Here is a 13,231-nt window from a genome sequence, read left to right on the forward strand (position 1 = left end):
GGGTTATTGGGCTACCTTGTTGAACGCATATCATTATATTTCACAATTTTTTTTATTTTCCAAATATAATTAATTAGTCCAACGAAACGTTCGGTCCATAATGCGTACCGCGTACCGAACCGAAAGCCTCGTACCGAACGGTTCAATATGAATACGCGTATCGTTACACCCCTAATATATATATATATATATATATATATATATATAAAATGAAATTGAAATATACTTTTAAAATGTAATTAAAATGGTGCTGTATTTAAAACTCTTAACTTTTATATATAATTTATTGAAATTCATTTAAATATATTTTTTTCTTGCATATAATATTGAATTTTGCTTCATGTTGCACAGAAAATAAAATATATTATTATTATTATTAGTAGTAATCGTTGTAGTATTTTCCATCCCTGTTTATGCTAAATTATATTTTTAACTAGCCATCCATATAGTCCCATCCAGAACTCACGTCATTTAACTAAAGCAGAAGCAGATCAGTGTTTTAAAAGCGTCATGGTATTTCCTTTTCAGGACATCAAACTACCAGCGACAGTGAAGAGTAACCTGACACCCCACAAACTATTATTATAATAACCTGTGTCAGCTGCAAACCTCATGATCAGGAGAGAGTCTTGTCGTGTTCCTTCGTGAATTAGCATGTGTTCCTCCCTCGTTTACATGCTGTAGCTGATGATTCACAGAGTCCCGCTGAACCAGACGCTGTCCCTTTAAATATCCCTGCTATTGTTTTGATCGCTCTCTGGCTCCTCCTCTCGGCTCTGAGCAGAGTCACAGCATTCAGAAAGAAAACAAAGCAAATGAATGACTATGACATGTGCTTCAGGGGCTCGGTGACGCACTTCCTGCTGTTCAACTGAGGTCAAAGGTGACTTCTGATGAAAGATGTGGGTGTATCAGTCGTTTCTAAATGTTAATGTCAGTGGATGCTAAAGGTGCACCAAATCATTTGTTTGTTTCACAACATTGTCATGGGTTCCCACAGTCATGAAAGATATCTATATCTTTCTTAACCGGCTCACCAATGCTATATTTTTTTGATAAAAAATTGTGAAATATTATTATAATCTAAAATGACTTATTTCCATGTGAATTGATTGAAAATGTAATTTATTCCTGGGATGCAAAGCTGAATTTTCAGCAGCCTTTGCTTACTTCTGAAGATCATGTGACACTGAAGATTTTGGTAATGTTGCTGAAAATTCTGATTTCGATAACAGGAATAAATTGCATTTTAAAATATATTCACATAGAAAATAGTTTTTTCAATTGTAAAAATATTTCACAATTTTAATGTTATTTTTACTGTATTTTTAATCAAATAAATGCAGTCTTGGTGAGCAGAAGAGACTTCTGCCATTAAATATGAACTTTTCTGTAACTTAATTGGTACAAACAACTGGAAAGGATAGGTTTAAGTTTTAAATGCACCTGTTTGTCTAGCATTAATTTCTTTAGGCATGAAACTTTTCTTTGCAATTGGAGGCGAATGACTCTGTGACTTTACGACATCAAATGATGTTTTCTGTGCTGAACTGTCATTGATGTGCTCATCCATCCTCGGTTTCTCTTCATTTCTAAAGGTCATCTCTCCAGACTGTCACGAAGATGTGACTTTGAAGAAAGACAACGTTTTTGTTCGCTCCTTCAAAGATGGAAGATTGTGAGTAACTTTCAAATGAAGTTATTTCTGTCTGTGCTTCTACTTTTAGCTCTTGAGGTGCAGAAAAATCGCGTCACGTGTGCTTTATAGCTGTGTTTTTACAGAAAGCAGAATGTTAAAGTAGGGATAGACGGAGAATATCTCAGATGAACCTCCTGAAAGCTCTGCTGAAGCCCGTATTTGTGGAAGAAGAAACCTGTGAGAACAGACCAGAGCTTCTGATGATTCAGCAACTAAACAAAACTTTTCTAATGGGATTCAACTCTTAATGGCCAGGATGCTGGATTTTTGTTTGTGTTGCATGCAAACGTTTAATATGTCATTTTAGAATTTCTCTTTTTAATGAGGAGCTGTAAAACTGGTGCATTATTTAACTAAGACAGATAATAATATCTCAAGCTTCATGTATAAAAATCTCATAAAACCGTATATATAGTCTACTGTTACACTACTTATCAAAAGCTTTTTTTTGGTTTTTGTCAAAAAAGTCTGTTTTGCTCACCTAGGATGCATATATTTGATTAAAAATTCAGGAAAATCTGTAAAATTGTGATATATTATTGCAATTTAAAATAACCATATTCTAAGCGAATTTATATTAAAATGTAATTTATTTCTGTGATCAAAGCTTAATTTTTTTCAGGAGTCTTCAGAAATCATTCTAATACGCATGAATTTTGCAGCTCAAGAAACATTTCTGAATATTATCAATGTTGAAAACATTCAGATTTCTGTGGAAACTGTGATGCGTTTTATTTTTCAGGATTCACAGATGAATAGAAAGTTCAAAAGAACAGCATTTATTTGAGATTTAGAATGCTACAGCAGATTTCAATGTCTTTACGGTCATCTTTGATCGATTGAATGCGTCCTGAATAATAGTATAAATCTGTTGTGCTGTAGCACATAGAAGTAATTTGACAGTGAAAGGCTTGTGAGTTGCAAAGGGTTTCTGTACACGCGTAAGTGCTCATCTTCACTGCTCCCTCTAGTGTCTGCTTTGCCTCAGTAATGACTTCACTGCCCCATGAAGATTAATAAATATTCGCGAACTGAGAGACATGTCTGCTAGCTAATAATGACCTCCTAATGTCCTCATTAAAGCTGTTTGGACACTTCATATATCCACCAAAATCCAGCAAAATTCAAAGCGCTGAGAAAAGAGTTTCAGCACAGACACTGTAATAAATTTTTATTATTTATTTCATTTTTTTCAGGCAGTGTGATGATGCAAACTTTTTAATTCCTGAAGTATCACATTCATGTTGTTGCAAGCATATTATACAGTTTAATGCAATAAGAATATTTCGTAGATACTCAGACCAGTGAAATGTTTGTAAAGTCAGAATGCTGTTTCATACGGTGATGGTGATTTATGATGTGTTCTCTCATGTGTAATGAATCACTGCTGACAGTGTTGTATTTTGTCTTCTAGTTACACCGTTTTGCGGAAAGACGTTCGAGAGCTGGATGAGGAGAAAGCTCCTAAAGCAGACGCAGGACTCAAGCCGGGTGAGAACAAGTGTGATGTCCTCAGTGTGTATTCAGGGCTGGGGTATTATTACAAACTATGAAACATAAATTAAAGTAATTAAGTTTCTTTTTGTGTATGTATGTGTATGTACAGTATGTGTATAATATATATACACACACACACACACACACACACACACACATTTTTGTTTAGTTTAAATTGAAGTATTAACCCTCTGAGGTCTAAGGGGTTTTTGGGGGCCTGGAGAAGTTTTGTCATGCCCTGACTTTTGTGCTTTTTTCAGTTGCTTTTAAAACATACATGGCTAAAGTCTGAAAACACTGTATTCAGTACAAACTGGGCTAAAAGAAAACAACGTTTATGCATGGTTAGTGGAAAAACTACAATTTTGAAGTCACTGAAATAAGGTCATAAAACACATACAGAACATTTGTTCACAAGACTGTCAAACCTGGAGCTTGTAGCCTATAATTAAAAAATCTGTAAAATATTTTAAAAACGATAAATATTAATAACTAAAAACTATATATAAAAAATGTATTTAAAAATTAAAACTAATAAAAAAACTACAACAAAATTACCAAAACTTTAAGTAAAAAAAAAAATAAAAATAATATATATATATATATATATATATATATATATATATATATATATATATACACACAAAATAATAATAAAAATATTTTTTTTTTTCAGCAAGTTGCCAAAACAATATTTCTCTTTTTTTGTTTAAAGTATTAAAATTTTTCAAATTAAATAAACTAAAACATAAAAAAAAAATTACTATTGCATTTAACTTGAATTTAAACTATAATACATTTTCATTTAATCACAAATAACATGCAGTTAAGTGTCAGAGAACACTACATTCACATTCAGCATATATATTTAAAAAAATATTATTTACATAATAAACACTTAAAAACAAAGTGTGCTAAAGTGTACCTTTGTTTCACAAGGGATTTAATCTTTGATGCATGTTGAACGATTGTTTCCATACTGAAGGGTCATAGCCCTATAATTTACAAAGCGTCATGTACACAATCTTGTATCTAATGTCTTGTATGTTTTTGCTTCAGATTAAAGTTTGAAGGGGTGATGAAAAAGCAAAACATAAAAAATACAAATCACACCTGATTATCTCTGTTTGTGTGTTTCACAGCGTTAGATGCAGCGTGGAATTTCCAGCGTAACCGCACTGTGCCCAACACCTGGAGGACGGAGGTGAAGGATGAAAGCTCCAGCAGTGAGGACGATGACGAGGAAGAGGAGGAGCAGCAAGAGGAAGAGGCCAGCAATGAAGAGGAAGAGGTGAGGTAGAAGCTCGCTAGAAATGTGAGAGTAAAAACAAAAAAAAAGTAGATTCAGTGACAGGAACTAAAACAGAGTCGCGTGATGTAAACAAAGAATTTTGAGAACAAAGAAAATTAGAATTTTGAGATCAAAAGTAGCAAAAAAAATCTTTTGATTCAATATTGATAAAAGAAAAATTTACTTTACGTAATGTAAAAATTATGTTTTTCACTTTTATTTTCAGCTTGATTTTTAGTTTTTGCGTCAGAGGTAGAAAATCAATAAACAGACTGAATATCACACGCGGGCAGGAATGAAACACTCTTTTCTGCTGATTGGCCAACCAAAGATCAGTTCATATAGAGAATAAAAGTCCTCCGCTGTATGGATTCTTAAAGTGTTTATGACAAATACTAGCTGAATCAAATAAGCTGAATCATTGTTTTTCGATTAACAAATGAAAGAATGATACACGGATTCAAAAACTTTTGTTTTATTGTGTCAGAAACCAAAAACAATTTAAAATCTGAATGAATTCAGAGGGGAAAACTCAGAATTGCAAGAAAAAAGTCAGAATTCTTAGATATAAGCGTTGAATGCTGAGAAAAAAAGTCTGAATGTTGAGATCAAAAATAGCAAATACCTTTTTATGTATTATTCTGTGGCAGAAACAAAGAAAAAGAATGAAATCTGAGAATAAAAGGTCAGAAATGCAAGATGTTAAATCTTTTTTTTGTGAGATATTAAACTGCAGTTGTTGGGGAAAACAGTCACTTTGAGATTAAAAAGTCATAATTACCTTTTTAGTTTTTATTCTGTGGCAGAAACTATAAAAGAAATATATATATTCTGAGGAGCTAAAGTCAGAATTGTGATTGAAATCACTTTTTTATTTTATATTTAGTGGCAGAAATGGAAAAAAAAACTATAGTATGATATAAATTCAGAATTCTAAGTTGCTATTGTTTTTTTTACTCTGGGTCAGAAACAACAAACAAACAAACAAACAATGAATTCTGAGCCAGAATGGTGTGAGAGATAAACTCAAAATTACCTTTTTTATTTCATATTTCATGGTCAGGATTGAAAATATGTAAACTTGCATTTCTGAGGGGAAAAAGTGCATTTTAAGATTTTTTTTTAAATATGTTTATTCCCTGGCAATAACAGGCTTCCATAAAACTCTAAATCCTCTGCATTAGAGGATCTGGGCTGAGGAGCTGCTATAGAGCACAGCCAGACAGTTTCATAATGCTGCCGTAACCAGCTGTTTTTTCCAGCAACTAATAACCAAACATTACATGGCTAATGTTTGTCTCCTGTTGTGCACAGCTTTACAACGATCAGCTGCTCTCTGTTCTAATGAAGCACTGAAAGGTCCAAATCATTTCAGTGAATCACTTCATTTAATTGATTCTTCTTGAAGAAAGAGAAACTGAATCTTTTGAGACATCGCTCACCATTTAATGTTTGTGTTGTGCATCGGAATAATTAATCAAACCCTGTTAATTATCCATGTTTTCAGCTGAGTGATTTTGATTTAATTTTCTGTTATACAATGTTATTAAAATTTTCAGTCAGTAAGGTTTTTTTTTTACTTTCATAAATACTTTTATTTGGTAAGGATGCATTAAGTTGATCAAAAGTCACAGTAAATGAATTTTATAATGTTACAAAACATTGCATCACATTTTCACAAGAATATTGTGCAGCACAACTGTTTCCAACATTGATAATAATCAGAAATGTTTCTTGAGCAATAAATCATCATATTATTCTGATTTCTGAAGATCATGTGACACTGAACACTGGAGTAATGATGCTGAAAATTCAGCTGCGCATCACATGAATACATTACATTTAATCAGATATTCACATATAAAACAGCTATTTTAAATTGTAATATTATTTAACAAATTTTACTGTATTTGTGATCAAATAAATGCAGCCTCAGTAAGCAGAAGAGACTGTCTCCTTAAATAGCTTCAGTGTTTTTGATTTAGTAGATTTCTGTGTAGTTTTTCAAAGCCTCTGAATGAAACCCAGTTCTCTGTGTTTGTATTTCCTGTACGCAGGAGGAAGTAGAGCCGTTCCCAGAAGAGAAAGACAACTTCCTACAGCAGCTTTACAAATTTATGGAGGACAGAGGTGAACAGTGTTATTTTAGTGTTTTTTTATGCTATTCTGGTATTTAATACAATTTTGCTTTTATTTTTAGATTTTTACTTTAAATTTTTGTTTCTTTTAGTCATTTTTATTATTGTTTCTAGTTCTAGTAATTTTACTGCTTAAAATTTTCAGTTATTTTGTTTAATTTTTGATTACTTTTTTGTAATTTTAGTAATTTTTTCTAGTAATTTTCCTGCTTCAATTTTTTTCAGTTATTTAGTTAAATTAAAAAATATATATATATTAGTATTTTTTCTAGTAATTTTACTGCTTCAATTTTTTTTCAGTTATTTAGTTAAATTAAAAAAATATATATATATTAGTATTTTTTTCTAGTAATTTTACTGCTTCAATTTTTTTTTCCAGTTATTTAGTTTAATTTGGTTTTTTTTGTAATTTAAAAAAAAAATGTTCTAGTAATTTTATTGCTTCGACTTTTTTCAGTTATTTAGTTAAATTTTAAATTTTTGTTTTTGTAATTTTAGTAATTTTTTCTAGTAATTTTACTGCTTAAATTTTTTGCAGTTTAGTTTAATTTTTAATTTTTATTTTATTTTAGTAATTTTTTTCTAGTAATTTTACTGCTTCAACTTTTTTTTTCAGTTATTTAGTTTCATTTTTTATTACATTTTTAACTTTTTCTTTTTTACCTTAAATAATTTGTTAATAGTTGTAGTTAACACTAACAATTATTGGAGGTGAGAGGATTGCATGATGATATATGCATATCTTGAATGCAATGTAAGTTGCTTTTGATAAAGCATCTGTAAAAAGCATTAATGTGTTTGCATTTTACTTTTAAGCTAACTAGCTTCTTTACATTTCTGCTCAGGAACTCCTATCAATAAGCGACCGGTGCTGGGCTACAGGAACCTGAATCTGTTCAAACTCTACCGGCTGGTGCATAAGCTCGGTGGATTTGACAATGTGAGTTTTATTTCTGATCCTCCTGGTAGAGCTGAACGCTGACACAGTCTGCTGTAGCTTTGACTCCTGTTCCTCTGTGTTTCAGATCGAGAGCGGATCTGTCTGGAAGCAGGTGTATCAGGATCTGGGCATCCCCGTGCTCAACTCCGCAGCCGGTTACAACGTCAAATGTGCCTACAGAAAGTACGTACATCCTTCAGAAGCCCCTTTCACAAAGAGACAGTGACAGTAAACCGCGAGCTGCTGGCGTTTCAAGTTATTTTAAAAAGGCTTGCGAATAACGAGCACTGAATGCATCTGTTCTGTCTGTTAGCACAGAGCTGTTGCACAATAGGGCACACATCTTCTATCCAGGGTTATTGTTTTTGTGTGCTACTATTAAAATAGTTGTATTAATTCAAGCTTAAATAAAGCTAACTGTAAATATTAGATGAAAACCTTCAGTTCGGTTATTTGCCAAGGTGACATTTATTATTTTTGTTTAGTTTAAGAAACACTTATTACTAACTGGACATAAAAAATACATCTGGTAATGATGATAAAAAAATAAAAATAAAGAGTAAACTGATAAAACGCATAATAAAAATATAAATATTAGATGAAAAAAAAACATACCGTATTTTCCGGACTATAAGTCACACTTTTTTTCATAGTTTGGCTGGTCCTGCGACTTATTTATCAAAATTAATTTGACATGAACCGAAAGAAATGAACCAATAGAAAACATTACCGTCTCCAGCCGCGAGAGGGCGCTCTATGCTGCTCATTGCTCCTGTAGTCTACACTGAAGACATAGAGCGCCCTCTCGCGGTTGTAGACGGTAATGTTTTCTCTTGGTTCTAAATAAATTGCGACTTATAGTCCAGTGCAACTTATATATGTTTTTTTCCTCGTCATGACGTATTTTTGGACTGATGCAACTTAAACTAAACAAAGATTACTGTATTTTTCGGACTATAAGTTGCACCTGAGTATAAGTTAGCACTGATTACTGTGTGTGTGTGTGTGTGTGTATATATATATATATATATATATATATATATATATATATATATATATATATATATATATATATATATATTTAAAAAATAAAATAAATTAAAAATACAATTTAAAAAGTATACATTTACAACAACAAAAACCTTTTTGATGTAAAACTTATTTGCAAAGGCAAGCTATATAATTTATATTTAGATTAAGCTGAGGCACTAATTAATAACAGGACATAAAATAAAAACTAAAACTGATAATAATAATAATAAAAAGAAAAATAATACAATTACCAAAAAAAATTATTACAAATATAAATAAATAATTACAAAAATATGAAAATGTATTAAACATAAATGTTAACATTACTAATAATAAAAATGCAAAAGTAAATTATTAAATGTAAAATTAAAATGAACTGTATAAAGTAAAACCCATTTCAAAATATTAATAAAGACTGCAATAGTATATAAATAATGCTCTCTCAAAGCCTATAGCACCAGCAGCAGTTCAAAGTTTCGGGCTCATTTTAGCTGATCATTTTTAACCAAATTGGATCAGATCATCTGAAGAGCATTCTGTTCGACATATTATTGATTATCGATTACCATCTGATACCATGAAGCGGTTATAGGATGTTAATCTGTGATGCTGAACCTCTGCAGGTACCTGTATGGCTTTGAGGACTACTGCGCCTCCACAGGGGTCATGTTCCGCATGGATCTGCCGTATAAGACGGGCGAGAAGACGAGCTCAAAGAGCGAGGTGAACACGGAGGAAACGCTCAACACTGTCTCTTTAAGCACATCCAGCGCAGGAGAGGAACAGAAAGCCCTCAAAGAACCTGAGACCTCCAACAGCCCACATGTGGTCAAGGTACTGAATCATCATCATCATCATCATCATCATCATCTCATGGTGTGTCTGATCTGGCAAACTACTTATATTACCCATACTGCATCCGTGCTGCATGCATCCAATACACTCCTTAACTACTACATTTGGCAAAGTGTGCAGAGCATTTTTAATGATACTTCACATAATTGCGAATCAATTTCAAATATTGCATGTGTGTGTGTGTGTATATGTGTGTGTGTGTGTGTATTAACTACCAAGTTTTTGAACAATACGATTTTTTTTCTTTTTTTATGTTTTCTGCCCACCGAGCCTGCATTTATTTGATCTAAAATGCAAAAAAAGCAGTAAAATTGTGAAATATTTTTTACGATTTAAAAACTTCTTTCTGTGTGAATCTCTGTTCAAGTGTAATTTATGTCTGTGATGCACAGCTGTATTTCCAGCATCATTCCTTCAGTCTTCAGTTTCACATGATCTTCAGTCTCTCAGCAGTGTTGTCTGACCTCATGTATGTTCATAAGGCATGCTTTTTTCCCCCCAAAACAAGCTGCTGAAACAAAAGCAATGATGCATTTACAAATGTAACTAAATCAGGGTTTAATTAAGGTCGAATAATATTAATCTCAAAGGATATTAGTGGAAATGAAATGTTATTTGTTCTCAGGAGGAGGACGCAGAACCCACAGCACCTTGTGAAGATAAAGTGGACATCAGCAGCGTAAATGAGGAGGAGGATGATCACGCTGATGAAGAGGAGAGCGATACGAAAGAGGAGGCCAAAGAAAGCGTCCCGACAGCTCAGAGTCCCGTCACTGAGAGCGTGAAGGAGGAAGTGTGTGAGGAACCCCACGACAAAGATCTGTCAGGGTAGGTGCAGCCTGAATCCGCCTCACTTCCTGTCTGAGCATCAGTGCTTCCTGTCTGAGCTTCAGTGCATGGCTCTGTGGATCTCATCATGGGAGAGAGAGAGAAACGGAGACAGAAATGAGATCAGCGCATGAGAGGTGTGTGTGTGTATATATATATATATATATATATATATATATATATATATAAACAATACAGTGTTTGGAAGCAACTTCACAGGAATCAGTGATGCAAATTTCTTCAAATATGAGAAATTTTGCTGTGAAGCAGCTCTAAAAACATTCAGCTCAATTCAGTAACTGTAAAGTTTATCAATTATGAAACCAGTTCAATTCAGCTATAAGCAGCTCTACAGAAGTCAAAACTAAAGAAGACTGAGTAAGAAACGTATAAAAACTATCGCTCTTTTTAGCTTGCTTTCTCTCTCTCTTCCACTTTTTCAGACGAAAAAACCCCAGTACTGATTTTCCATTTGCGCTGGACAATTTATTTTCCCCTCGTCTGTTTGAAATAGTTTTATTTAAATGACTAGTATCGTTTAAAATCATTCCTGTGAATTTTCTAGAATATAACACATCAATCACAGCTGTTAAATCACAGTGACAGGAAAAGACTAATCATTTTTTTTACGATTTGATTCAAAACCTGGCATTTAAAGTTTTTGAAACTTGAGTCTCTTCTGCTCACCAAGGCTGCATTTATGTGATCAAAAATACAGTGAACATTTTGAAATATTATTTCAATTTAAACGAACTGTTTTGTGATTTAATATATTTTTAAGAAGTAATTTATTCCTGTGATGCGCAGCTGTATTTTCAGCATCATTCATCCAGTCTTCAGTGTCACATGAACTATTAAGAAATCATTATAATATTCAGATTTACTGCTCAAGAAACATTTCTGATTATTATCAATGTTGAAAATAGTTGTGCTGCACAATATTTTTTGTTGAAACCGTGGTACATTTTATTTTTCAGGATTCTTTGATGAATAGAATGTTCAAAGGACAGCTTTTTATATATATATCTATATATATATATATATATAATTTTTGTAACAAATGTCTGAACTGTCACCTTTGATTAATTGAATGCATCCTTGATTTCTTAAAAAAATAAAAAGGTTCTACTCAAGTCAGCAGAACTGGAGGCTGGTTCTGAATCATTCCTGCCTTGTTTTTTGTGTTCACCGTCAAAAATCTGTGATTTGGGTGTTTTAGGTTTTGTTTTTTACTCTTCAGGTGTGACTTTGAAGCGATGGACTGACAAGTTGAGCTCTACCACTGTTAAAAGTGTTTCCTGACGCTTTCTGCTCTCTCATATCATGCCTTTAGTGTTCTGCTGTGATGTTGTGAGATGTTCTGTGGATGAAAACAGACCCTGATGCTGAGATCATGTGGAGATGTGTGTCTGGTTAGGGTTGGGATTCAAGAAGCTGTGCTGTTTTCCAAAAAATAAAAACTCTTAAAAGTAAAGGTTCCAATAACTTAAATAAAAAGTTCCATTTCTGTGAACCGTCCAGTGAACAGTTCCTAAAAGTTTCTGTTGTGTGTGAAGTACATTTTAATAATCTAAAGAACACTTTTACACTATAAAGAACCTTTTGTGGAACGGAAAGATTCAATGGACGTCGATGAAGAACCTTTTATTTTTAGGAGTGTAATGGAATTATATAAGACTTATAGTTCCATTATTGTTTCATAAATGGATCTCATACACTATAGAAACTGATTTGGTTTAATGGCTTACTCTCTGTTGAATTTTGAACTAACTCAACGGTACTAACAGAATCATCATTGAAGGAGTAGTTCACCCAAAATGCAAATTTGCTCAAAATGTGCTCACCCTCAGGCCATCCAAGACTAGGATGCGATTGTTTCTTCATCAGATTTAGAGAAATGTAGCATTGCATCACTTGCTCTGCAGTGAATGGGTGCCGTCAGAATGAGAGCAGATAAAAACATCACAATAATCCACAGCACTCCAGTCCATCACTGTTATTATGGAACTGTTATTATGGATTATGGGCTCATATTTTATGTGGAAGCAATGGTTTGATGGATTTGTTTCTTACAAACCAGACATTAACTGCTGGACTGGAGTGCTGTGGATTACTTGTGATGTTTTTATCAGCTGTTTAGACTCTCATTCTGACAGCACCCATTCACTCCAATGATGAGCAAGTGATACACTACTACATTTCTCCAAATCTGTTGAAGAAACCAACTCATCCTAATCTTGGATGACCTGAGAGGGTGGACTTTTTCAGTACATTTTCATTTCTGAGTGAACTACTGCTTTAAGGAACCAGAACTAAAAAAGGAATCACAGTCATTGAATTTCTAACGATTCCCTCGTCTACTGTCGGTCTGTAGTCCATAAATTAAATCTGGTTGCATTGACTCTGTTCTGAATGTCTTTTGAGATTAAATTTGGCTAACTAATCCAATCTTCTTGAGTTAGCTGGTCTTGATAGATGCTTTTCTCCTCCGTCTCTAATGGTGGTCTTCCCCTCCATTCTCTGTATTGTTTTGCTCTGAGTGAATCAGATAACTATGTGGAACCAGGGTCCTGCCTAGCACCAGCTCAGTCGTTGCATCACTAGTTGAGTTGTCTGCTGCTAATTAACCAGGGTTGTGTCTTGGTAGAATGGTCCACGCTGTAGTCATTACACACGGCGGAGCTGTAGGGTTTGGTGTGCTAACTCTCTAATGTGGCTTCCTCTCTGCTCTCTAACGTGATTGTGATTTGCCCCTTGCTGAGCTTCGCTGTGCCTCTCGCTGCACTCTGACCCTTTCCCTGTCACACGCACGCATCCTGAACTCAAGTTCAAAGTCACATTTGAAAAATGTTTCAGGTTAGAAAACTCATTTACTCACCGTCATGTTGGTCCAAAGCCATATGAATGACTGACTTCTGTGGGACTCTAAAAGAGACGTTTAGCAGAATGTT

General features: G+C 33.5%; 1 protein-coding gene across 1 annotated transcript in view; it reads left to right on the plus strand.

Moving 5' to 3' along the window:
* Window positions 1-13,231, plus strand: part of LOC132110384 (AT-rich interactive domain-containing protein 4B-like) — a 92,762-nt gene that overhangs the window by 64,776 nt on the left and 14,755 nt on the right. The window contains exons 9-16 of the mRNA XM_059516944.1: window positions 1,599-1,678; window positions 3,114-3,190; window positions 4,339-4,487; window positions 6,545-6,617; window positions 7,471-7,565; window positions 7,651-7,748; window positions 9,221-9,431; window positions 10,078-10,280. Coding sequence (XP_059372927.1) covers window positions 1,599-1,678; window positions 3,114-3,190; window positions 4,339-4,487; window positions 6,545-6,617; window positions 7,471-7,565; window positions 7,651-7,748; window positions 9,221-9,431; window positions 10,078-10,280 — 986 coding nt within the window. The remainder of the gene's footprint in view (window positions 1-1,598; window positions 1,679-3,113; window positions 3,191-4,338; window positions 4,488-6,544; window positions 6,618-7,470; window positions 7,566-7,650; window positions 7,749-9,220; window positions 9,432-10,077; window positions 10,281-13,231) is intronic.

Source organism: Carassius carassius, chromosome 30 (assembly GCF_963082965.1).
Source record: "Carassius carassius chromosome 30, fCarCar2.1, whole genome shotgun sequence".
Classification (NCBI taxonomy): Eukaryota; Metazoa; Chordata; class Actinopteri; order Cypriniformes; family Cyprinidae; genus Carassius; species Carassius carassius.